The sequence below is a fragment of the Mustela putorius genome, unplaced genomic scaffold (genome assembly GCF_011764305.1).
Source record: "Mustela putorius furo isolate JIRA1106 unplaced genomic scaffold, ASM1176430v1.1 tig00000095_pilon_pilon_pilon, whole genome shotgun sequence".
Taxonomy (NCBI): Eukaryota; Metazoa; Chordata; class Mammalia; order Carnivora; family Mustelidae; genus Mustela; species Mustela putorius.
The window spans coordinates 16,070,811-16,095,748 of record NW_025421280.1 but is presented as its reverse complement, the minus strand read 5'-3'; the positions used below and the strand labels follow the sequence as shown (position 1 = coordinate 16,095,748).

Below are 24,938 nucleotides of genomic sequence, written 5' to 3'. Positions count from 1 at the left end.
AACTCAGGCAGATAAATTTAATTAGATTAAGAACATCTGTTCTTCAAAAAACCAACCATGAATAAAGAGGCAAGCAGCTTAAGAAAAAAAAAAATTCTAGCACACGTACCTCAGTATTAGTACCCAAAATATATACAAAATTCCTCAAATTAGTAAGAAAACATAAGCCACCCAAAGGAAAAACAGGCAAGTGAACACTAAAATAAATTTATAAAAGGATGATCGACTCGTATCTCAGGAAAATACTGGCTAAAATCACAGTACAATATAGTTGTAACTACAACTATAGTTATAACTACACAACTTTTATAGATTTTGCTACAGTCTGACTTTATCAGTGACTGCGTGAATTAAGGAGAACTTGCTCATAGTAGGGGATATAAATTGGTATACTTAAAACAGTATTGCATTATCTTGTAAAGCCAGTCATGTGTTTATGTTAAGATTCAATAATTCTACTTAGAGATAATAAAAATATATACCCAAGAGAAAAATATTCTTGTACATGTACACCAGGAAATATATAGAATGTTCACATCAGAAATAACATTCAAATTTAGGAACATCCATCATTTTCCTTTATATTGTTAGCTTTAAGAATTATTAACTTGGGCGCCTGGGTGGCTTAGTGGGTTGAGCCTCTGCCTTCGGCTTGGGTAATGATCTCAGGGTCCTGGGATGGAGGCCTGCATCAGGCTTGCTACTCAGTGGGGAGCCTGCTTCCCCCTCTCTCTGCCTACCTCTCTTCCTACTTGTGACTCCTCTCTCTCTGTCAAATAAACAAATAAAATATTAAAAAAAAAATTATTAACTTACCCCTACCAAAAGAGAGCTCAATATAATTTTACTTACATTATAAATCTCCCTGTGAGAAAATAAAATTTCCCTAGATTTTTCAGTGCTCCTGTATCAAAACTAGCCTTCGAATACACAGAAAAGTAAATATAAAGATAGGGAATGTTTGCTTTCATTCCCCCAGAAATATATTACTCCTCACATATTTTCAGAATTAGATCTGTAGTCAATTACCTAAGTAACTGCTCTGAGAGAAAATAAATAAATTTCCTTTATTTCCCTGAGAGTGCAAAGTGAGTACACAAGGGGGCCAAGAGGTTACAGAACAGATTAGTTCCTATGTTAAGCCCCAATGTGCCAGGAAGACTTAGGTATTAATATTTCAACGATGAAGGAGTCCCAGAAACTTGGAGATGTCTTTAGTCCCAGAAGGCTAAGCAGCTCATGAAGAGATTTTATTTATTTACTGCAGGGTTGGAGTTAATATTCATTACATTTTCTTTACCTTTTTTTTTTTTTTTTAAAGATTTGACAGAGAGAGATGACAAGTAGGCAGAGAGGCAGGCAGAGAGTGGAGGGGAAGTAGGCTTCCAGCTGAGCAGAAAGCCTGATGTGGGGCTTGATCCCAGAACCCTGGGATCATGACCTGAGCCCAAGGCAGAAGCTTTAACCCACTGAGCCACCCAGGTGCCCCCATTACGTTTTCAAGGAGAACTTTCCAGAAGGGGAGGGAGATAGTAGCCTCTTCCTTTAATAAGCAAAGAAAAACCATTTTCCTTGTCCTTGGCCTGTGGAATGTCCAGCTACTTGCCTAGGATAACAGACCTGTCTTTCCTTGGGTTGCCCTAAGGTTAAGGATGAGGGCAAAGGAAGACTAATAAATCTATTATTGTGAGGTATTCATTAAATCTCTGATCGATAATACTGTGTACATACTCAAGATAAAATTACTGAGAACCCAACAGTCCTCAATGCATCTTCCATCATCATTAGAACTATGAAGAAAGTAGCTGTAATTAGAATAATTTCCACAGAGGTCTGTAGAAAAGGTATAACTCCACAAAATACCCAGGGTCCATTAGATTCAGGTAGTGTATCCTTGTGGAACATTCATGCCCTCTAAGCTACAGAATCTTTATTTCTTAATTCTGGGAAAATCCAGTCCTCCAAGAACCTAGTATAATATTTGCTCAGGTAAAGAATAAAATACCAGGGGCGCCTGGGTGGCTCAGTGGGTTAAAGCCTCTGCTTTCGGCTCAGGTCATGATCCTAGGGTCCTGGGATCGAGCCCCGCATCGGGCTCTCTGCTTGGTGGGGAGCCTGCTTCCTCCTCTCTCTCTGCCTGCCTCTCTGCCTACTTGTGATCTCTCTCTGTCGAATAAATAAAATCTTAAAAAAAAAAAGAAAAAAGAATAAAATACCAGTATCTTCCTATTCTGATTTTCACTACTAGAAATGGAACAGATACTGTAATTCTCTGATAAACTACTCACTGTCAAGACTCAATACTCATTCTCTGAAATGCAAGAACCAAAGAGATTTGGATATCTCACCATATCCTAACCTACCATCTAAACTTTCACTTCCTGAACTCTGGAATTAAACAGATTTTGATGATGAGGAATAGCTGTATTTCAAAACAAAACAAGAAATGTAAATACAAAAGTATATCCTTATGTAGCAAATGTGCATCTGTATGTAAGATGCCTAACCTGAAGATTTCTAGCTGGTTAGTCAAAAAGTTATTATGTTAGGGGCACCTGGGTGGCTCAGTTAAGCATCTGCCTTCAGCTCATGTTATGAGTCCAGAGTTCTTGGATGGAGCCCCACACCCCCCACTCCCCACCCCCGGCTCCTTGCTCGGGGAGACCCTACTTCTCCCTCTCCCTCTCCCTCTCCCTCTGCCCATCCCCCTGCTTGTGTTTTCACACGCTCTCTCTCTGTCCTTCAGATAAATAAAATCTAAAAAAAAGTTATTGTTAGGTGTCCACCAATTCATAAGTGTATAATCTCTGCCTCTAAGTTTTGCATATAATTTGACTCTCTCCCACCCATAAACATATATGTAAACAATGAAATTCTACAAAGCCATTAAAAATGCAATTGTAAGTTCTGAAAATCATTGATACTAACCTCCATTTGACTACCTGGAAATTGAGGCTCAACAAAGTGAGGAGTAAAAGGAAGTCAATTGCTGAAAAACTTACTAGGTAGCATACCTTAGTAGGTAGCATAAGCAGGGAGGCTGCTTCCCTGTCTCTCTAGGTAGCAAAAAAACTTCCCCACTCTACTGCAATGTCCCATCAACATGTGAACATGAGTCCCTCTCTCTCCTCTGTAACTACCTCCTCTCTCTTCAGCTAAACTATGCATAATAGCATGAATTTTCTGTTCCTTCCTGAACCCATCACAACTGATGTCTGACCTAATCTGTGTATCTGAACTCAGTAAAATTGGTATCTGTTTAAGTATTATCTAGCAAATATCCCTTAAATCAGTCTCTTATATCATCATTCTTATCTTTCTCCTCCAACCCACTATCACCCTCTAATATAATGCCTCATCTCCCCTCTTCAGTTAGTTCTCTACAGAGTAACCAGATAAATTTCCAAAACACAGATGTGATCATGTTGCACACACAATCAAAACTTCATGCTACTCCCTTTAAAACCCAATTGCTGGGGTGCCTGGGTGGCTCAGTGGGTTAAGTCTCTGCTTTCGGCTCAGGTCATGATCACAGGGTCTTACAATCGAGTCCTACGTTGGGCTCCCTGCACAGCAGGGAGGCTGCTTCCCTGTCTCTCTCTGACTGCCTCTGTGCTTACTTGTGATCTCTCTGTGTCAATAAATAAGTATTTAAAAAAAAAAAAACACCCAATTGCTCTTAGGGTTACATCTAAACTTCCAATCACTTGAACACTGCCTACATAAGGCTGCAGGGACACAGCCCCCTACACACTTTTCTAGCCTCATGTCCTACCACTTTCTCTCAACTACTCTAGTGTTGTTCCTTTATCTCTTTTCAACCTCATCAAGCATCTTGTTCTTTCTGAATCTTCAAATACAGGACTGTCTGTATTGAAACAAACCATATCTATTGGAGGAACTCCATTTATCACTGTGTCATCTAGAAGAATAGTCTCATTTTTTACTGAAGTATACATTCTGCATAAGAAAATGGTATTCCATAAGTATTTGTTGTCACAATCACAAAATACAGTAAAGACACTTCAGGGGGAACACTGGCTTGCAGAAGGTCTAGCATCACGGCTAAAGTAAACAGGCTACTAAAGGCCATAGTAAAACTGTTTGCTGAATAGAAGCAATAAAGACAGAGACCTTATGGTACTTTCAGAGTGCAAAAATGAAATAAACTGAAATAATATGATCACTTATTCAAATACTTATCTCTAAGGGAGAATGAGGAACATTTTAAAACCTTTCACTCACAAGTTTTTCTTTCTCTAGTTTTTGTAGTAAACTCTCCATGTTACTTCCAATTCTTGTTTTTTCTACAACTTCATAAAGGCTGCAATACATTCCATTCTTCAAAACTGTCAAAAGAAAAAATACATAGTAAATACTCAAATCAAATCTGTTTTTTACATATTTTAATAAAATTCAATTACTTACCTTCACTTGGACCTAAGTATGTTTCCTTATAAAACAGTGCTGGAGGAATTTTCTGCTTCAGATGATCAATACTCATAACTGTTTCAACATCTAACTTCTCAGGGCTGAAAAGAAATTGAAAAGACATGTTTGCCTTACCTGTATGTTTAACTCTAGTAATGTTATTTCCTTCCCCTTCCCCACAAGGCTCTTGGTGTAAAGCAGAGCATACTTCTTAATATCATAGCTGATTCTAAAGAGGATTTGATATGGAAAATCCAGATATATACAGAAATAGGAAAAAAGCCTGGCAATACCACCAACCTTCCATCTTTAAGCAAGAAGCTAATTCTATACCCCAATTTTATTAAACCAAAAAGGATAAAATGCTGTCCTTTTACTAAAGATAATTCAAGTACGAACTGTTAAAGTAATCTTCAAACATCCACGAAGGCCCATAATATTCACTGGGATGGTAGCAAAAGATCATTCTAGACCTTTCTATTCCAATGTATATGCTGCACAGGAATGAAAACAGTCTGTAAATTTTAACAACTCACCATATCAAAGCAGTTTCCAACAAAGAACTGATAACTTTTAAGTTTATCATATTCAAATTACTAAATGAAAAATTTATCTAATTAGGAAACAACTCTGAAAAAAATCACTTTCAAAATTTAAAATCACTCAGAAAAAGTTTTATGCCATAAATGTGCCTGACTATTTAGCCCACTCTCAAACCTAGACAGAAAAGTAGAGCTCACTTTGCCAACTAAGTCTCCCAAGTTGCCGATTTTTATAAAAAACAAATTGACATTTATATTCTTTTGGATCAAAGTAAAGTTTAAATAAAAGAATAAAAAGCAAAAGAATAAACTTAATAACGAGCAACCATTAATTGCTATTTTCTTATAAAATAACATACTTACAGCTTGATAGGCAAAAAAGCACGAGTGGCTGACCTCAGAGAAATATAACACAAAAGCTTTCCTTTATTTAAAAGCTGTCCTTTCCACAAGGTGTAGTTAAATTTATCTAAATAAAAAGAGTAACACAATTCAGCCACTAGCAGCCCAGAAGCAAATACATGTTTCCTAGACAGAAATAAGGGAAACACATCTAGAAACAACGTTTAAGTAGAACAGCAGCAACAGCAACGAAAAACAAAATGGACAAAAACACCCATGACATTTCTCTTTACAAGAGAATTCAAATATTAGGATTTTTGTTTCAGTATCTTTTCCCTTGCAGTGTTATTCCAGCTGCAAAAAACAACAAATCTATTTGTCCAAATGTCTTATCAGAAAAGTTGAAGAGCAAAGACAATATGTTTACTGCCCTCTTATTTCTCCCTAAGGAGACTATATTAAATCCAGTCAACTACATGAATTCCTGTAACATCTCATACCTTTATTCACTCTCTTTTCATTGTGGAGAAACTTGATGACAGAAAATGTCAGTATTGCTTTCATCTTCTTTAGGTCTTATAAATCCTAAACCTCTGATACATACAGTATTTTAAAAAGCTGAGTTGTGAAGCTTGTTTTATTTTTTACATTTATCAAAGTACTAAAATCCTTTGATCTATTGACAGTATCAGCAGCTTCTAAGAGAGACCTTATGCTTGAACAACCAAATGTTGAAGCTACATCATAACACTGCCTCACCTCCTTTGAAGTTCCAGATTTTTGTTCATTATAAAAATAAAGCAAAACACTAATTTTTTACCATATGTACTTATTTTTTCAATTTACAAAACTAAAGAAAATAAAAGAATCTTACCTGTGTTTCTATCTGCATTGAAACTGTTAGCTCTATAAACAAATTAAAAAACAAAAAAAGAAAAACATTCATCAGTAACAAGAAAAGTTAACATTCAGGACCTTGACATAGTGCTATTTTTAATGGTATAATGTACAAGAAAATTAAGCCCTTCATCCAAGTAGGAAGAACATATTAACTACTTATTACAACATTTAACAGATCCAAACCTACATGAAGATCAATTACTTGTCTTAAATTACCATATCTGTCCAAATTTATATGAGGTATTTTATCCAAAAACAGTCATCAAAGTCCATTAAAGTCTCTGTAAATTACTTTATTTTAGCAATGAGATTTGAAGATAGCCTCAATATATATTTAAACCTATTTATTATTAAATGTTTATTATTAAATTAAATATTAAACAGCAAACCTAGTCAATAAATATTTACTAAGCGCCTACTACTTACCAGGCACAGTTCTAGGTAACAGGATTACCAGAATGAACAAAGCCCCTACCTTCACAGAGTTTACAATTTCATGAGAACAGATAACAATCAAAAATCAAATAGTTTACCAGATGATGATGGCTTTAAGTGCCATGGAGAAAAGGAGAAAGAAACTAAGGCTATGGGGTTAAAAATAAAAATCATGGAAGACCTTACTGGTAAGGTCACCTTTAAGGAGAGATCTGATAAAGTGTTAAATGTAAATGATGCCATGAATTGGGAAAAGAGAAGAGCAAATGCAGAGATCCTGCAGCAGAAGCATTTATGGCAGCATTTAACATACAGCAATGAGTTCAATCAATGCTCATTTTTAATGATACAGAGATCAAAGGATGGACTCAAAGAAGCAGCAAAGAAAATTACTATTCCTGGAGGTATGGCCTCATAATTAAGGGCTGGGTGCCTTTTAAAGATTACTACTGTAAAGGCACTAATGTAAATATATCATGGAAATCATAAATATAGAGCCACGAGAAAAATGAAAAATCACAAATGTCTGGGTATCATACGAAGTGCTACTTATGGCTATGGATGGATGGTTACCAGGGTTATTTGCTGACATGAAAAAAATGTGTTAGATCTCCAACCTAAATGAACACATGATTTGATCTGGAAAACAAATGAAAGGACTGACCTCAAAAATGTATGTATTTCATGAAATATGGCTTTTTAAAGCAGTCTTTTTATATTAATAGGTATCAATTTTACCAACATTTTTCTGGAATCACCATATGGGAAAAAAAATAATGGAAACTGTTTTATATTTGATCACTTTACATTAGAGCTTACAAGAAATCACGAGTGGTACTCAATTCAATAAAAATCAATCACTTAGAAGTTTTAAAAATTACCAATGCCTAGACTCCTTAGTAAACATTTGATTTTTTAATTGTCTGAGGTGGAATTAGAGTATCTTTTATAGAAGCTCCCCATTTCTAGGAGAGCTAATACACAAAATTTCACTTTTAAAAACTATATTTTACTCAACTATGCAAAACTTCAGTATCAAGAGAAAAAGGATTAACTGGTGAGGGTTAAGTAAATTTTAGTTTGTATTTCCATATAAATTATGTTCTTCACACTGACCTTTTAAAAGTCACCATGAACACTCATGCATCTAATTAATTGCAAGGTAAGAAAAAAAATGGGAGAAGTTCTTCCTAATTTAGCAAGGCAGAACACGTAAAATAATATTCGGGATGATGTAAAAAACTCCTAAGTCTTACCTTGATGAAGGCACAAACTTTGGAGTTTGTATATCATCTTTGTAAGTAAAAGACACAACCGCATATGGACACACATGTCTTGGTCTTCGCCTGAGTTCATCAAAGCTATACTCATAAAAATAATACTAAAAATAAGAAAATGCAAAATTAACTTCTGTAAGAAGGCAAGATGTACACAGGAGAATCTTTATTTGCCTGACTTTTGAGAAATATAACACCATTTATTTATTTATTTATTTTTAAATTTTATTTATTTATCAGAGAGAGAGAGGGGGAGAGAGCAAGCACAGGCAGACAGAATGGCAGGCAGAGGCAGAGGGAGAAGCAGGCTCCCTGCTGAGCAAGGAGCCCGATGTGGGACTCGATCCCAGGACGCTGGGATCATGACCTGAGCCGAAGGCAGCTGCCCAACCAACTGAGCCACCCAGGCGTCCCAATATAACACCATTTAAAAGTACCTCTAACAGAAACTGTCTTTAAGTACTGCTTGTCAATTTTTTAAAAATAATCTGTACTTCATATTCATTTTATGATATAAAATATTCTACTTCTCTATCTTATCTATCTTAGATGCACTAATGGGTACTCTAAAAGCTTACTTCTGAAAAGCTGACCGCTGGGAATGTGCAACAAATCCCCTCATAAAAATGTTACAAATGGGGCGCCTGGGTGGCTCAGTGGGTTAAGCCGCTGCCTTCAGCTCAGGTCATGATCTCAGGGTCCTGGGATCGAGTCCCGCATCGGGCTCTCTGCTCGGCAGGGAGCCTGCTTCCCTCTCTTTCTCTCTGCCTGCCTCTCCATCTACTTGTGATTTCTCTCTGTCAAATAAATAAATAAAATCTTTAAAAAAAAAAAAAAAAAAATGTTACAAATGGACATTTGTAAACTCCCAAGTCAGCCCAGAAAAGTCTATTTGATGCAAAAAAGTAAAATGCTAACAAAGGACACAATCTCAACCAAATCTAGCATTTTGTTCATTATTTTTTAAGATTTTATTTATTTGAGTGAGAGAATGAGCAAGAGAGAAAGCACAAGCTGGGTGGGTGGGAGAGGCAGAGGGAGAAAGCAGATTCCCTGCTAATAAGCAAGGAACATGACGGGGGGCTTGATCCAAGACCTGAGCCAAGACAGATATGAGCCACCCAGGTACCCCTGTTCATTATTTCAAAAGAAAAACATATTCTTGGTTCCAACTGCAGACCAAGCAGCAAAGAGGAGGTGGAAGAGATTATGAACACAAGTGACAAAGGCAGCTAATTCTCTTCTTACTACCCATCTACTTCTCCCCTACACCTATTCACAACATTCATTAGGGTTTTGTGACTTGCAGACTAGTGATTTTCATTAAAAAATAAAGTCCTAGTTTACAAACAAAGCATTGTCCTTCAAAGTCCATTCCCTTGGGAAACTACTGATTATCAATAATATTGTTGCTGCTCTAAAAATGCCTGAAAATTTTTTGGAAACATCAAGCTAGTTTACAAGTTCTGTTAGAAAAAACCTATTTAAAAGCTTCTGCATTCTGCAACTACTGTCCAAAAAGTAAAATCAAATGAGCCAGCCCAGATGACTCTGATGAATACAATTTTTGCTAAAAGCCCCCAACATTATGTCTTGCCCAGTCTTCGAAAAAAGTAAATTATACTTCAATTAAAAAAAGTTTCACTTACAACTGAGTGTTTTAAAAAAAAGAACAAATTTTATTTTACATAAATAAAGTGAAGATTAAAGAAAGAAAAAAAAAAGAGCATCTCCAGAGGTGTTATTGTACCACTCCTTTTCCCACACAATTCATTTGGCTATATACATTTTTTATACATTTGTTAAAAAAAAATAACATTCATTACTTTATACAGTAGCCTCTCCCATACATGCAGTTTCACCTTCCAATTACAGCTTCTGTGGTCAACCACAGTCCAGAAGCAGATGTTCCTCCCTTTGACAGTCAGGAGGTCAACAGCAGCCTAACACTATGGCTAGTACCTTCTGCCTGTATCATTCACCACACTTCATCTCATCACACAGGCATTTTATCATCTCACATCATCACAAGGGTGAATATAGCACAATGAGATTTTTAGAGAGAGAGAGACCACAGTAATTTTGTAGCTTAACTGTTCTAATTTATTATTATTGTGATTAATCTCTTACTGTGCACTTAATTTATAAATTAAACTTTATCATAAGTATGCAGGCATGGGAAAAACATAATATATACAGAGTTCAGTACTATCCACAGTGTCAGGCATCCACCAGGGAGCCTCAGAACCACCAGGGAGCTTCAGAAACTATCCCTGAGGATAAGGGCCGGGGGAGGACTACTGTAGTCAAAAATCATATAAAAATATAATGACTATAATTTGGCAAATACACACTTTTTTGCTGTATATCAATTATATCTGAGTAAAGCATAAAATTTAATTCTAAGTTTGCATCTTAGAAAAATGTAAATTAAAATAAATAACACCTATCAAATCAATAGTATAAAATGACATGAATTAAGGTAATTCAAGGGGCTTCAACTTTACCCCTTGAATTTTTAAGGGGATTTTATTAGGCAGATCTTTCTAGGCCAGAATTTAGGCCAAGAGAAGCCAAGGCTTCAAAATGAAATGAGGTGTTTGAGGACAACGACTATACAAAATGTGAAGTTCGAAGAAGGAGACTAAGAATCTCAGTATTACTCTGTAAGTCTAGGAAGCCATAGTATGTTTCTGAGCTGTTTTGAAAACATTGAATAAAGAGTAATGAGAGACACTCTGGTAGTATTATATGGAAACCAGAGGTTAAACTGATGTGGTGGCAGAAGGTACAGAAAGGGAAACAATTTAAAGGATTTGGTTACAGATATGAAGTCAGAACATTGAAATAAAACAAGGTACCTACCTGAGTAAGCTCATAGGCTCTGTAAGCCAAAAGCGATGTAATTCTATTGGCATTCTTTGACACATGACATTCATGCTTTGGTGTTGGGTCCAAAGCACTTTTATTTAATATAGATTCCAAACTTTTTACACCCATGGGGTCATATATACTCTTTATTTTACCCTAAAATAGACAAAACCTTTTAAGTTTAAGACTTAAAGTTTAAGACCTAAACTTAATTATGGACTATATATATAACATTATAGAACATAGATCACCTATGACAACAGTTCTTTCCTTTAATACCTGGTAACACTCAACAGCTTTTATCAATGTTGAAGCAATAAAAAAGACAACCATGAAAAAAAAAGTGCTGTTTGAATTTGCTTAACAAGGAAATAAAATTTTTATTTACAACACCATTCACTAGCCTAAGTGACATTACCAACATATTACTCTTTTCATTCTTTTCTTTGGAAGGGAAATCAAATAGATCAAAAATGGCAAACCACTCTCAAAAATATATTAAACTAAGCAAGCTCTGAATTTAATCAAACTCCTACTAAACACAGGGCCAACTAAAATCCAAATCAAATGTTGTCCTTGATATATAAAATGTAAATGTTAAAATTACCTTCATTATTTTAAAAATAACAACATCGCCCACTGCCCCAGCTTCCAAAGGATTAGCTTGTAATAAATCAGCATACCTAGAAAGATAGATACCTAGCAAAGAGGGAAAAATTAAAGAATTTGAATAAGGGCACACATACACATACGCACACACAAATTCCGGTTTTAACCTAATGATGAAAGATAAAAGGTATGACATATTAAAAAAAAATAGTAAGAGACAGTAAAGACAGCTGATATTTAACAAAGACAGAAAAAGCAAAAACAAAAAGAACCAGAAAAAAGCAAAAACAAAAAGAAACAGAAAAAAACCAAACAAACCCAAATTTCTCAAAATTACCAGGACTAGACAGACTTTAAGAAGAAAAAAAAAAAAGAGAGGTAATTTTTGATCAACTTGAAGTATGCAAAATCAGAAACAAAGGGCAAAACTAGTTTTACATTATAGAATCTGAAACTATCCTCTTCTAGGAACACAACAAAGAATACATGAATTTAATTTTCAGGAATGCAGCAAAATTAAATAATGTATGTTCAAGTGGCAACTTAAAAGTAGATAAATGGGAAAAAAAAAAAAAGATTACCCATGGAAGGACTGCCAAGAATTGTTATTTTGGACTGGCCCACCTGTAATCCTTTTTCACATATGCTTTGGACCTAAATAAACAAAACAGTTCATCTCACAATCATTATATTAAAAACATGAAAAGATAATTTGTAAACTTGCTCTAAATAAAACCCAAGCTTCTAAACTATGTAGGTTCTACATTAAGGAATTTTATATATATGACAGTTTATAACTAAATATCAATGTGAAACTGGCTTATGCTTCCAATGTAACCATAGCTAGAATCCATTTTCATTTATACTAGGTGTGACAGTTAGTCAAAATTCATGCCACTCACATATATAAACTTCCCTTTTAGATAGAATTAGAACTGGCAAAATATTTAAATAAAAATTCCATCTAAACATCTTCAATTGAAGAAGAAAAAAATGGTTCCCAACACATTTAACAATATAAAAGATAATCTATTTTAATAAAGGGAAGTTTATTCATTATCAAGTACATCCTAAGAAAAGAAAACAGGTTTGGTCAGAGCATCTGAAAAGCAAATTTAAAGCAAAAGCACATTTGAAAAGTAAATCACATGACAATGAAATACCTTGCCCTACTAAATCATTTCTTCCATTTACACATCATATCATTTATACTAACTTATAAAATACCAGTTTATAATTATCAAGCGTATTCTTACATCTTACAAGGGAAACAAACATCTTCAAATTGTTTACAAGTTCACTTACCTGGTATCGATCAACCATAAGAAATGCATAGGATTCTGAAAGTTCTTTATCTAAACGACCATCAAACTTCAGTTCTCTTCGCTTTTCTGTGAACTAAACAAAATTAAATCTATAAATTTAGATTTAACTCCTTAGTATGTGATTATGTCTTTCAAGCTAAGAGCTTCAGTAATTTTATTCCTAAGAAATCCAAAATATAACCAAAGTAGAAATTGTGTTTTCTCTCCTTGTGATTTCTGTGCTTCAATTTTTTTCCTCATTCTAACTAGCTCTTTACCTCATAATAATCAAATAAGCATCTAATGTTTATCAATTTTAACTAAATTTCTATTAAAATTTTACCACATTCCAAATCTCCCACAGATTTTTTTTTTTAAAGATTTTATTTATTTATTTGACAGAGAGAAAGAGATCACAAGTAGGCAGAGAAAGGGGGAAGAAGGCTCCCTGCTGAACAGAGAGCCCTATGTGGGGCTTGATCCCAGGACCCTGGGATCATGAGCTGAGCTGAAGGCAGAGGCTTTAACCCACTGAGCCACCCAAGCACCCCATTTCCCACAAATTTTTAAGTTCATGTTTTAGTTACCTTTGGATCTCTCAGTTTACTTAACATGATGAACTGCATACAGTAGGTGATTTAATAGATCTGCTGAATGACCAACTTTTGGACTATAAACTCAATTAGAACATGGAAAAGGTTTCATTTCTGTATAGTAATAGCCTCAATGCCAACTATGTAAGACAAGCTCCGGATGTATCGCCAGGATAAAAAAAGCGACTTTGTCTAAGTATAACTAAACTGCAAGTCACCCAAAATTGACTTTGACTTTTAGATACACGGAAACAGATACATATTCAAACTATGGAGCTCACATCTAACAGATTTATATGCAGTATTCAGGCCATTACTGATGTTCAGTAATATGATTAATCTATCATTAGAGTAAATTTTCATTTAAAATTAATAAATAACCCCTATCATACCATGAAACCACAACAAACTATCAAGGTTTTAATTTTCTTGGGGGAGCCAGTAACTTCAGATTCCCTCAAAACTCAATTCTGGTAGCACTGGGTTAACCAACACACAAAAATAAAGAATTAATAGTATTTCATGTGCCTTAGGGAACAATAAACACATAAAATATTGCTAAACATCTCATTTATATTACCTCAGAATTATGCATTCTGGCTTTTCCTAAAAATATTCTAAATATTAAAATATTCTAGATTTGTACATGAAACTTAATACTTTGTTTATACACTAAGAATTTCTACTAGTGATATTAAGAAAATTCTACTCCTAGTCAGTAATTGAGGAAAAAAATTAAGCATATCTTTAAAAAATACACATTTGATTTCACAAATTATCTTCCAACTGAGACATAATACAGATTATAAATTTCATTTAACAAGCACTTAAAAGAGCAAAGGGCCTTATAAATTTATAATTAAGCCAGTATACAGTAAGCTATTCCTATGCTTAAGATTAATTTTTATTAAGTTATTTTACATAATTGAACATTAATTTATCCAGATAAATAGTGATACATCAATATTTAGAAGAAAAAAAAAACTTGTTCTCCTTTCCATAATTTGGCTTTCCTAAGAATAAGCATTTTTAAAGAAAAGGAACATAAACCAACTTCCAGGCTATTAACTGGTTCTAAAGAATCTTACAATAAGCACAATTTAAAACATACCTCCTTTTCCAAAAGTTCATTATGTATCAAGCAAGCACGTTTGTAGTTAAAATTTGTTACCGAGGTTGGTTCAAGGTAAGATGAATGGAGAATATTTAGAACATCTTCGAATTCTCGAGAGCCTGGAGTTAATGGCTGAAAAAGTGCTAAAACAACAAAAAAATTAATTTTAACATTATTCCATCTTAAATGTAGTCTCTTAAATTTTGTGGTTTTTATAGAACTTTTAAGAGAAGTTGAAAAAACAGCACCAAAGTTATCTTATTTTGTGATATTCAAAAGAGATACTTATTAATTCACTAAAGGAAAATTACAATCAGTTGTCTACATTAATGGACCAGTTTCTTCAGCAATGAGCATCTGTCATTACAGATGAAGACGAGGTTACAGTTTTCCAAACCTTAAGAATGCTACATTAGGCAAGCTAAATTGCTTTAAACTCTCACAAGAAAGAACCTCTACACATCCTCAACTTGTCTCCATTTCTATCTTATGTTACACTGAAATAGTATGTCTAGGACATTTCAGCAAACTAAATGTTTACAGCATAAATGAACACATAAAAACATTTAAGACACTTAGGTGTCCATAAAATTATTCTATTTTGTTTTTAGAACTAAAGTTAGAATAAAATATGCTAGATCCATTGGCTTCTTGTATTACCAACAAAGTAGTAGAACATTTGTTATGAAAACAGTAAAACAAAGATGTAGAGCTTTGGAGTCAAGGCTGGACACAAATATCAAATCTAGCATTTATTAGCTTTGTGGGAGAGTCTGGGTAATCAACCAAAAATAAGCTCAGTTCTCTCATCGATAAAGATCCCTAGTCAACCTAATAACCGCTAAATTCTACATTCCACACATGAGACAACACATGGAAAAACCTCTAAGCACAGCATCCAGTATAAGGACAATAAAATTGTTTATTCTCTCCCTCCTAAAACTATTCTACACCCCCACTTAATTTTTAAAATACTTAAAGTCAAATATCCAATTTGTTCGATTACTGGTCGAATAATTTCAAATTTCCACTTCATGCATGAAATAGTTTAACTCACTAATAAATTTCAAAAGTCTAAACATATAAATGCTCCCCAAGCCAAAAAAGGAACCACTTATATTTCACTGTATATAGAAGTATCTATAGAACTTACTTAATACTATATTTACCTTAACTTCTTTTGAGATACTATTTCTCGACAGTCAATAAATGTCAGTCAAAATACTTTAAGGCTACTACTAAAAACAGTGTTCTGCTTATATATATTCTTAAAGATACTAGAGAGCAGCTAATAAACTGTTTACTATTTTTATATATAGCATTAAGCTTTAAAGGACATGATGTCAAATATCTATCCATACATCCATTTACCACACTGAGTATATATTATAAAAGTGTCTTTAAAAATGTAACATTCAATAATAAAATGTATATAAACAGTTCCTACTACTTTGGGATCCCACATTAAAGCAAAGATAAAGCCAACATACTTATGATGCAATAGACACTAACTAGGGATAAGCAGGGGGGAAAAATCACTCAAAAAACATACTATTAAATATAAAAATATGTCCTAAATATAAATTTGTAGATGAATATACTCAATAATCTATTGATTGTTAAGGTCCACAGGATCAAGAACTGTATCTGCTTTGTTCCTTACTCTATCATATGCCAATAGCTAGAAATGTGAGCACTGGCCCCCAAGTAAGTTGAATTAAAATTAAGTTAGTAAAGAAAATAAGAAAAACTTTGTCAAAGATTTTTTAAAAAACTGAATACAAATATATTCTACAACTACCGAAGTATCACTGCTATCATCTTAAGTCTTACAAATTCAACAATTAAGTAATATGTAAAACAAAATGAAAGCTTAAGAGAGGAAGAAATACAGCCTCATTCAAATCTGTTTTACAGAATGTGGTAGAAAAAAACATCTTTGTGACTGTTCCCAACTAAATTGGGAAAAACTTGACAATGAAAACAGCATGTGGAATAGTCTTTATAGGCTTTCACATCCAAAATGAGTTAAGTATGATTTTAAAAATTGGGTTTTATGAAGGTCTGATTTTTGTTTTTAACAGTGACTTCAGACATCTAAAATGCTCCCCCCTCAAGTACCATATGGCTTTAAACTTTTATGAAATTTTACATGCTTACATAAATTATTTTACTTTGTTAAGCTGTCCCAATACTACTTCCAGTATTGATCTAATCACAAATGAAAAAAATAAATTATATAAACTTATATAGAAGTTAACATTCCAATTCTCAGAGAAGTACTAAACAGTTTTTTTATTCCAAGGTATGTCCTAGAGTCATGTAAATGTACTCAAGTGGACTGACGGGCGGGGGAAACTATAGATGAAAATAGAGAAAAAAATGCATATGTCCTAGGTATTTTATATTTTAAATGACTCTTTTGGCTTTACTACTTAGGCCAGTTATAATTTTCCCCCCTCCCAGTCATCATTTCTACAAAAATAATTTAACTATTTTTAAGGATTTCAAGTCAATGTGCTGGTAATAGTTAGAAGTTTAACAAGTGTATGTTCTGAATGTACATTCTCTCACGGCCTATTTTATACTTAATAATCCTCAACACTGAACATCCTTTGGTCACTTCTCTTAAAGAGAACACATATGTATCATAATCTTAATTATGGGTCATTATCTGAGGCAGCAGTAAACAACCCTGCAATTAACCCAATGGGGAAAAGAACATTTTATACAGTAATTATTTCACTTAAAGTATCCAATATATTTTTCTCTGGATTCTGACAATTACTGAGTCTAATCACTAGCAGGTCATTATTACTATGCAGAGACTATACTAAGTGCTTTACATGCATTATCTCATTTAATCATTAAAAACCATACTATTAAATTCAATTATACCCATTTCACAAATGAACCTAACAGCTAACAGCTAATATGGCCCAATTGGTACATAGTTAATGAATAAACAGGGCAGGTAGGATGAAAATTCAGGCTGCCTAGCTCCAAATCTCGTATCCTGAGGTCTAAGTAAAAGTCAAGATTTATGTATGTATATACAAGAGCTGAAACTAATTACAGAGCTGGAAAAATTAAATTGTTTCCTCATTTTAGATCAAGAAATCATATAGAACACTTAGACACAAGAAATTAGGTGTGAAAGGAAAAGAACTTGACATCCAGGATTATGCTTTCTACCTCATGTGTCTTCTGTCAAATCTCTTTTCTCATTTCAATACATTTATCAGGACCAAAAGCCATCACACTTTTTTTTTTTTTTTTTTTGTTTATAAAGGTTAACAGAAGTAACAATAGTTCCTTCACACATTAAGAAACATATTGCTTATTTACAGGATTTCTATCAAATACATGTCAGACACATGGATAATGAGTTGACTTACATAATTCATAAGGCTTCCTTAATGACAAAATTGGTTATAGATGTTTTATGGAACTCAAAAGCAGATTTAGAAAGACATTAGGAAATTATAATTCAGACAAAGAAAATGACTGTATCACAGAATTAGAACCAGAATTCAGGTCTCCTGACTTCATATTATCCATACTATCACTATTTTTTTTTTTTTAAACTGGTAGCATACAAAACATACTCAATTTAATGTTCTCTTTAAGCAGTTGGAATGGACATATAATTTAGGTCACAAAACAGCTTGGTTCCTTAGTCAAAGGAACATTTCTTCCAATTACTTTTACCAATTTACTTAGCCATATATTAAGATGTGCATATGTAAAAAAACATATATACATGTATGTAAAAACAAGCTAACTTTTAAAATAAAAGACCACTGTTACTAAAACATATAAATAAAACAATGTGAACTACACATTCCAATTTAAAGTGATTCATGGAAGAAAAGGAAACAGCCAAAACTGGGCTCTGGATCATGTGTGTCTGTAATTCTCTGAATCTGTCTCTCTACTGGTACTGATTAAAAAACAACAAATATCCATGTTCTTCCCAGTAACTTACTTGAAAGGTTTTAAAAATCATTTTTCTTCAGTCTAATAAAATTGCTAGACATAATACCTTTGGAATGGAGGTTTCATCTCTAATCAAGATTGAACATACTGGGGTGCCTGGATGCCTCAGGTCATAATCCTGAGGTCCAGGGATCAACCCTAGCATAGGGCTCCCTGCTCAGTAGAAGTCTGCTTTTCCCTCTCCCTCTGCCCCTCCCTTACCCTCTGGTGCTCTAATAAAGAAAATCTTCAAATACATATACACACACATACATACATTTAAAATAGCGCAGAAAGGAAAAGAGAGACAAGTACAAATATGAAAACTGTTGACTTTTTCTGGCTTGGGGAATAAGTCAAAGAAAATTTTACTTCTATTACTTAAAACATAAACACACCGATCAAATGTTTTATATGGGTGACTAGATTCTGCCTATACTTCCCTGCTTATTTCTATATAGGGAAATCTATAGTACTTAGAATCCAATCATGCATATACAACTACTAAACAGCATGCAAATATCCTTAAAGGAGACTTTGCCCCAAAATCTTCAAAAAGACAACTGCAAATTTTGTGGGAAAAGATGGGTATCGGGGAGGAGAATTAGCCACTAATTCTGCTAGACTAGACCAGTATGGATGCGGGTATATGAGTAGTCAGTCTTGTGCCCCACAGAAAACATTAACCAATAAAACACTTTCCAGAGAGTGAATCATCACTATTTCATTCCCCAAAAACTTTGGAAGGAAAAATTATATCAAATTACCAATTTTAACTTGCTTTTAATGACTTAAAGTATTAATAGATTTTAAAGTAAAAAAAAAGGCAAGAGTGAAACATCTACTAACAAAATGCAATTGTACAATTTGGTTAAAGGTCGTAACAATGCCTCTTTACACTACAGAAAACAGCCCAGCCAATAAACACCACAACATATATCAAAGAGTAAATTTTACTCTTTCGGTCAATAGTTACATCACTTAATCTGTCACTACTGATTAAATGTGTTAATTTCATAATGAACGTTAAGTTCTGAATCTCAAAATACCCCAGAGATGAAGATATACTAAATATTTCTAAACACAACAGAGATTAAAATTTTTTTTAATAGATCAGATCAAAAGCTAACAAAAAAAGACGACTTGCTACAGTTTGAGTAGCGGTAAGTACTGTACACCTAAGTTCAAATTCCAACTCCACCTTTTACTAGCTGTATGACCTCAAGCAAGTTAATTGACTTCTCATTACTTTGGTTTCCTCATCTGTAAAATGGGAATAATATTTACTACGCAGAATTGTTGAGATTTAGTTAGTATGTACAAAGTGCTTTAAACAATGCCTACAACTTACTAATAAGCACCATAAAGTGTTTGCCAATATTATTAGTTAGAACGGAGGTATTCTGGATGTTATGCTATTGTCAAGACCAAAAAAAAAAGAACTTGAACTCAGCGAGTCATACTCACACAGTACTTAAGGTATCAAAAATAATCAAGTCATAATGTTAAATTTCACTGGAAAAGCATAGTTACAAGCACAGGTCTGCCATATTAAAATATGAATGCAAAAGAATTTTTGATGCTGAAAGGTTCAGAGGTATCTACTGAAAATGATCTACTATTCATAAGTGACTCACATGACCACAACTAAAATCTAGCCAAATCTGGTACACAGTGATACCTTTCAGGAGGTGATTTGGGGATGCAGTGTGAAACTAGCAGCACCTGCCAAATTATTTCTGATAAAGCATTTTTTTAAAATGATGGGAAAGTTCAATTTTCCTATTAAATTCTATCACCAAGCACTATCTACTTTCTGCTTGGACAGGATCAAGTTCATGGTGGTAAAATAGCTGCTTATTTAACTTTTAAAATCTCTAATTAAGTTGTTACTGCATCATTGAACAGCTGCTTACTGCATAAATTATTTTCACTAAACATGAAAAAAGTCTAGTGTGTTTTATAACCTCCCGGACAAGACAAAGGTTGACAACCTTTTGCTTCTAAGTGAAAACAGAAAACAAATTTTCCCCAAGGAGCATCAGACTCAGGGGAGAAAATTAGGTTTTAGATTTCCTAATTCCTAAATTATGTTCACTTTTAGTGTGTTCAAATAAAGCCTGTTTTACAGCAACCTCTGGATTTACCTAACTTAAAAAACCACATGTAAACACAATGCCTTTCAACATTTCCTGGTGACTTCTCTCGCCTCAAACCAAACTATGAGGATTTCTATTCTGGTCCTATCAAAAGAGATGGTAAATCCATGGTTTAAGATGTACCATAAACCATACTCTTGGGCACTTAGAAGAAAAAAAAATTAAAAGACGAAAAAAATGGACTTCAAAGTTTTATTAAGCTAGGCACAAGAAAAAAAGCTCAATCTCCTACCTCCTTAACAGAGCCCACCTGAATGTACTTTCAACCTATTCTCTGCCAATTGGTAATTTAGGCTGAGCATCTGAATTTCCTCATATAGACTCTACCATTCATCTTAACTAAATAAACCAAAGAACTGACAGCCCTGACCTTTACAAGTATCCTCCTGAACTCTAAAATACATTAATTCACTTAATAAAAAGATATTTCTAGAAACATTCCTCATGCTAGCGGGCAAAGGTAACTTCATTTTTGTCAACATCGTTTCTCACACCAAGGATTTCCTTGGCTTTGTCATGGAAATAGAAATTAACAGTTTGACTTTATTTGTATCTTATGGGTAATAGGCTCTAACAATTTCAGTTGTGCAAATGGAGATGGGTAAGCAATGGAAAAAGGAAGCTCATGCTTAATTCAAGATTCTAAGTCTTTACACTAAGATTTAAATTACAAATTAAAAGTTTCTGCAAAAAAAAAAAAAAAAAAATCCTTTAATTTTCCAAAAAGTGAATCATGAAAAACTGAGCCACGCAGCAAAACAAAAAAGAAATTTTAAACTGACTAAATCCAGAATATCCTAAAATCACTGGATAGTCAAAAATAGTATAATAGAAAACGGTAATACTAATTTTGATCTCCATTAGAAATGCGTCATAATACAGCATTAAATTCTTAAAAAGGTAAGAGTAGTTCATGTAACTGTTCCTATATTGGTTCCACTATCTAGACTGGCCTTTTTAAAAAAATAAACCAAAACAAACCAAAACCAAAAACAAAAACAAAAACAAAAAAAACCTGAAGTCTTCTCGTCTGCAAGATCAAGTTGGTGACTCTTGGGCATAAGCGAACTTCTATTTTTTTTCCACAGGGAAATTACTGCACCAAGAACCTACCTTCCCATTCTTCGGAAATACAAGAGAAAACATACTAAAGTTTGGATTTAAAGAGAAAGACCTATATAATCTAACGCTTCAAAAACAAGGGGAAAATTCTATATGGAAATGAGGTGTGATGGAAAATACCAGTGTGCATGGATCACATCTAATGGAGATTTCTAAACAAGAGGAGACGCTGACATCGAGCAAATTTCAAGTAGACAGAGCTGAAGAATTTCCAAAGGGAGAAGCACTTGTGGTCCTCTGAATGCAATGGCCTTGGAGAAAGCCCCAGAATCCATGGCCAAGGGCTATTTCCACAGTGAGACTTGTCAGAAGCATCCTTAGGAGGACACACCAGCTTCTGTGCCTTCAGGGGCTGGGAGGGAGGGGCGCCGAGCACCATCTTTCCTCTCTGGGAGCTGCAGCCTTACGGACAAGCTACTTCCAACTTCCACGGGGACAGGGGGAGCAGGGGAGCGTGGTTCCACCGCTTTCCTCTCGCACCAGGCGCAGCAGCTGGGTGGCCTTGGCAGTGAGGGGAGAGGCGGCTGGCGCTGCATGCGTGTTTACGTGTCCCGGATGGGTGTGGGAAGAAGAGACAGAGAGGTTCTAATGAAAAGATGGAGGGGAGAGAGAAAGAGGGGTTGGGGAGGAGGGGGAAGCACCACCTTTCTTTTCTCTGCTCTTCCTGGGGATCTGAAAACTCCTCCTAACGGGTCTTTCGGGCTCTTCGGGGCCTTTGAGGAGAGCGGCCGCGCCCGCCTCAGACGAGTCCTGAGGCTGCTCGTGGCTGACGCTCGGGGCGGCCGAGGCCGCAGCGGTTTCCTCAGGCCCGGCGCCGCCGCCGGGCTCCGCGATGCTGAGGCCGCCGCCGCCGCCATTTTGTGGGGAGGACTCAAGCTCCGGAAGCGCCTGCTTCATCTCGTCGTCTCCGCCGCCGCCACTTTCCCAGCTCGCGTCCGTCGGCGGGGAGGCCTCCGTCTCCCCAGCAGTCGCCATCGCGCCGGCGTGAGGAGCTCCGGGAAGCTTCTGCCGTCAAGGTCGGCGGGGGTGGGGGGAAGGGGCGGCGGGCCGGCCTCGCCACCGAGCTGCTCTCAGCCCACCCACCCCCTTCCCCCCGTGGCGGCTGGTCGCGGTCCCGACCCAGCAGCCTCTCGGGGGCCCCAAAGCTGGCGCCCCAACCCCGCCGCCCGGCCCCAGGAGCCGCTCCTCGCTCGGGCAGTTCTTCTGCCGGCCCCCGCCACTCAACGTGCTCGCGTCGGGGCCGAGAGGGGGCGGGCCCGCCGCGGGCCGCTCCGCCAATGGCGGTGCGGCGCCCGCCTCCGCGTGTGAGGATAGACGGCGCAGGGGGGGCGGAGCCTCGGGGCGACCGAGCCCGCCAAAAGGGGCGACGGCAACGCCCTGCTAATATCTCGACGCCGCGGACCGCTTCGGGGTGGACAGAGTTTAAGGCGAGCTGCAAATCCCGGGACCGCTCCTGGCCAGCGCTGCAGGGGAGGGAGGTGCGTCTGGACCGGTCCCGCGAGCCCAGGCGTCGCCTGTCGTAGTAAGATAACCTCTATCTCCGCGCACGAGTTTGCTCCTCCAAAAGAGGACTCAAGCAGTGGATGCCGGAGGAACTCAGCTCTGTGAAATATTCACGTGCATATGTGGGCCTGGAGAGAAGACAAGACAATGGATTACAGCGATAACAACCTGGAAGCCTCCGAACCCCGCCATCTGCCTTTCCCACGGGATCTTGCATCTTTTCAATACATTCTCCCCGCGCCCTTTGACCTTCAAAGCTTAGAACCAGTGGCATGCTTCCAGCCCATAGTCAATACCTGGGATCCTTAAAAGTGACTTCACAGCCTAGTGTTAACGGAATTTGGTTCTGGGGAACTTAAAGGGAGGGAGAAGGGGTTGCTGGCTTCTAGACTTTTTTCGTTTGATGTTTTGAGTTTTCCTGTATAAAAGAAGTCTAGAAGCTTACCGCCACATTAAAAGATACACAGCAGGTGGTCGGTCGCTCTCCCTTAAAACAATTTGTCAAGAGGAAGTCGTTTTAAATACTTGATGCTAACTAAATTGAAACTACTATCATGGGTTATCTTGAATACATACAGTATTCACGGGGTGCATTCTGTATGCCAGGCACTGGACAAAGCAGTATACATGCTATATTCTCCATTTAATCCTCACAACAACAGATATCAGGAAGATCTCTTATGCACAATTTAAATAAGTATTGCAAGACATTGAACAATTTAATAAAATCAGAATTTGAAACCAGATCTATTTAACTCCGACAGAGTACTTGCACTAAACTGCTTTTTCTAAAACTTAATCTTCACAGCAGGACTGCACCTTTAATGAATTTTGTGGATGAAGAAATGAGGATAGATATTTTGCTCAGTCTCCAAGCAGCAGGATCAGGACTGAGACCCAGATCTCCATTTTCAAATTCCAGCTGTCTCCCTAGGAGTTGACTGACCAAATCTATATAATTATAATAAAACCCTGGGCCTTGCCACCTGGGTACTACTTGAAGAGCATTCCCCAAGGACAACAGGAAAGTCAGATTCCTATGTCCCATATTAAATAACATCTCAGCTAATATGGAAAAGCTAATCAAGCTTGGCCAATATATTAGCATCAGCTCTGTAAATCATAGAAAAGTGAGTTTCAAACAATCACTCCTTTTATTACATGGTTAATGTAAAAACCTTTTTAAATACTGATGAAAACACTAGGGGCTATGTTGAGACAAAACACTACAATATTTTAAGTTAAAAATAACCTTTTAAACTTGGGGAAAGAGACTTTACTTAATATAAAAGAGGCTACAGAAGATCAGAAACTCAGATGTTGAGTTCTCCAGATGGTAACTCTCTTTTTTGTTGGTTCATTAAAGGCATCCCTACAAGCTCATTTTTATAAGATTTAAAGATAAGTAAGCCCTAACTGAAGGCTGGTGCCATTATTCAACTAACAGGCTTTTGTCATTTGCTCAGCAAAAGCCAACTTTACCTGGAAAGTAGAAACCCTTAGGCTATGAATAAGGCAAAAACCCTTAGGCTATGAATAAGGCAAATAAGGTTGTCGGTAGAGTACCTAAAACTAGGCCAGAGAAACCATTTTTACAGAGACTGAATCTTAAATTTTGTGAGGACGAAATTCCGTTCTAAAACATTTATTTAAAAATAATTTTAATAAATTTATCATTATACCTTATAGGGTAGAAAAAAATCGGGAATCTCTAACATATAATTTTAACTATTCAGTTATAGATAGCAAAAAGTTTTA

General features: G+C 35.9%; 1 protein-coding gene across 4 annotated transcripts in view; it reads right to left on the bottom strand.

The window, feature by feature from the left end:
- The window catches only part of TASOR (transcription activation suppressor), a 54,665-nt gene extending 31,787 nt beyond the window's left edge, over positions 1-22,878 (bottom strand). For 2 of the 4 annotated variants that reach the window (XM_004738222.3, XM_045078726.1), the window contains exons 1-11: positions 22,322-22,876; positions 14,416-14,561; positions 12,713-12,805; positions 11,989-12,061; positions 11,406-11,497; positions 10,793-10,954; positions 7,907-8,031; positions 6,190-6,221; positions 5,337-5,442; positions 4,429-4,532; positions 4,246-4,349 (exon numbers count right to left, since the gene is read on the bottom strand). In XM_004738222.3, the coding sequence (XP_004738279.1) occupies positions 4,246-4,349; positions 4,429-4,532; positions 5,337-5,442; positions 6,190-6,221; positions 7,907-8,031; positions 10,793-10,954; positions 11,406-11,497; positions 11,989-12,061; positions 12,713-12,805; positions 14,416-14,561; positions 22,322-22,652 (1,368 nt within the window). In that variant the 5' untranslated portion in view covers positions 22,653-22,876. Of the gene's footprint in view, positions 1-4,245; positions 4,350-4,428; positions 4,533-5,336; positions 5,443-6,189; positions 6,222-7,906; positions 8,032-10,792; positions 10,955-11,405; positions 11,498-11,988; positions 12,062-12,712; positions 12,806-14,415; positions 14,562-22,321 lie in introns of all 4 variants that reach the window. The other 2 variants (XM_004738224.3, XM_004738223.3) reach the window with 2 other exon arrangements.
- Positions 22,879-24,938: the final 2,060 nt, after the last annotated feature.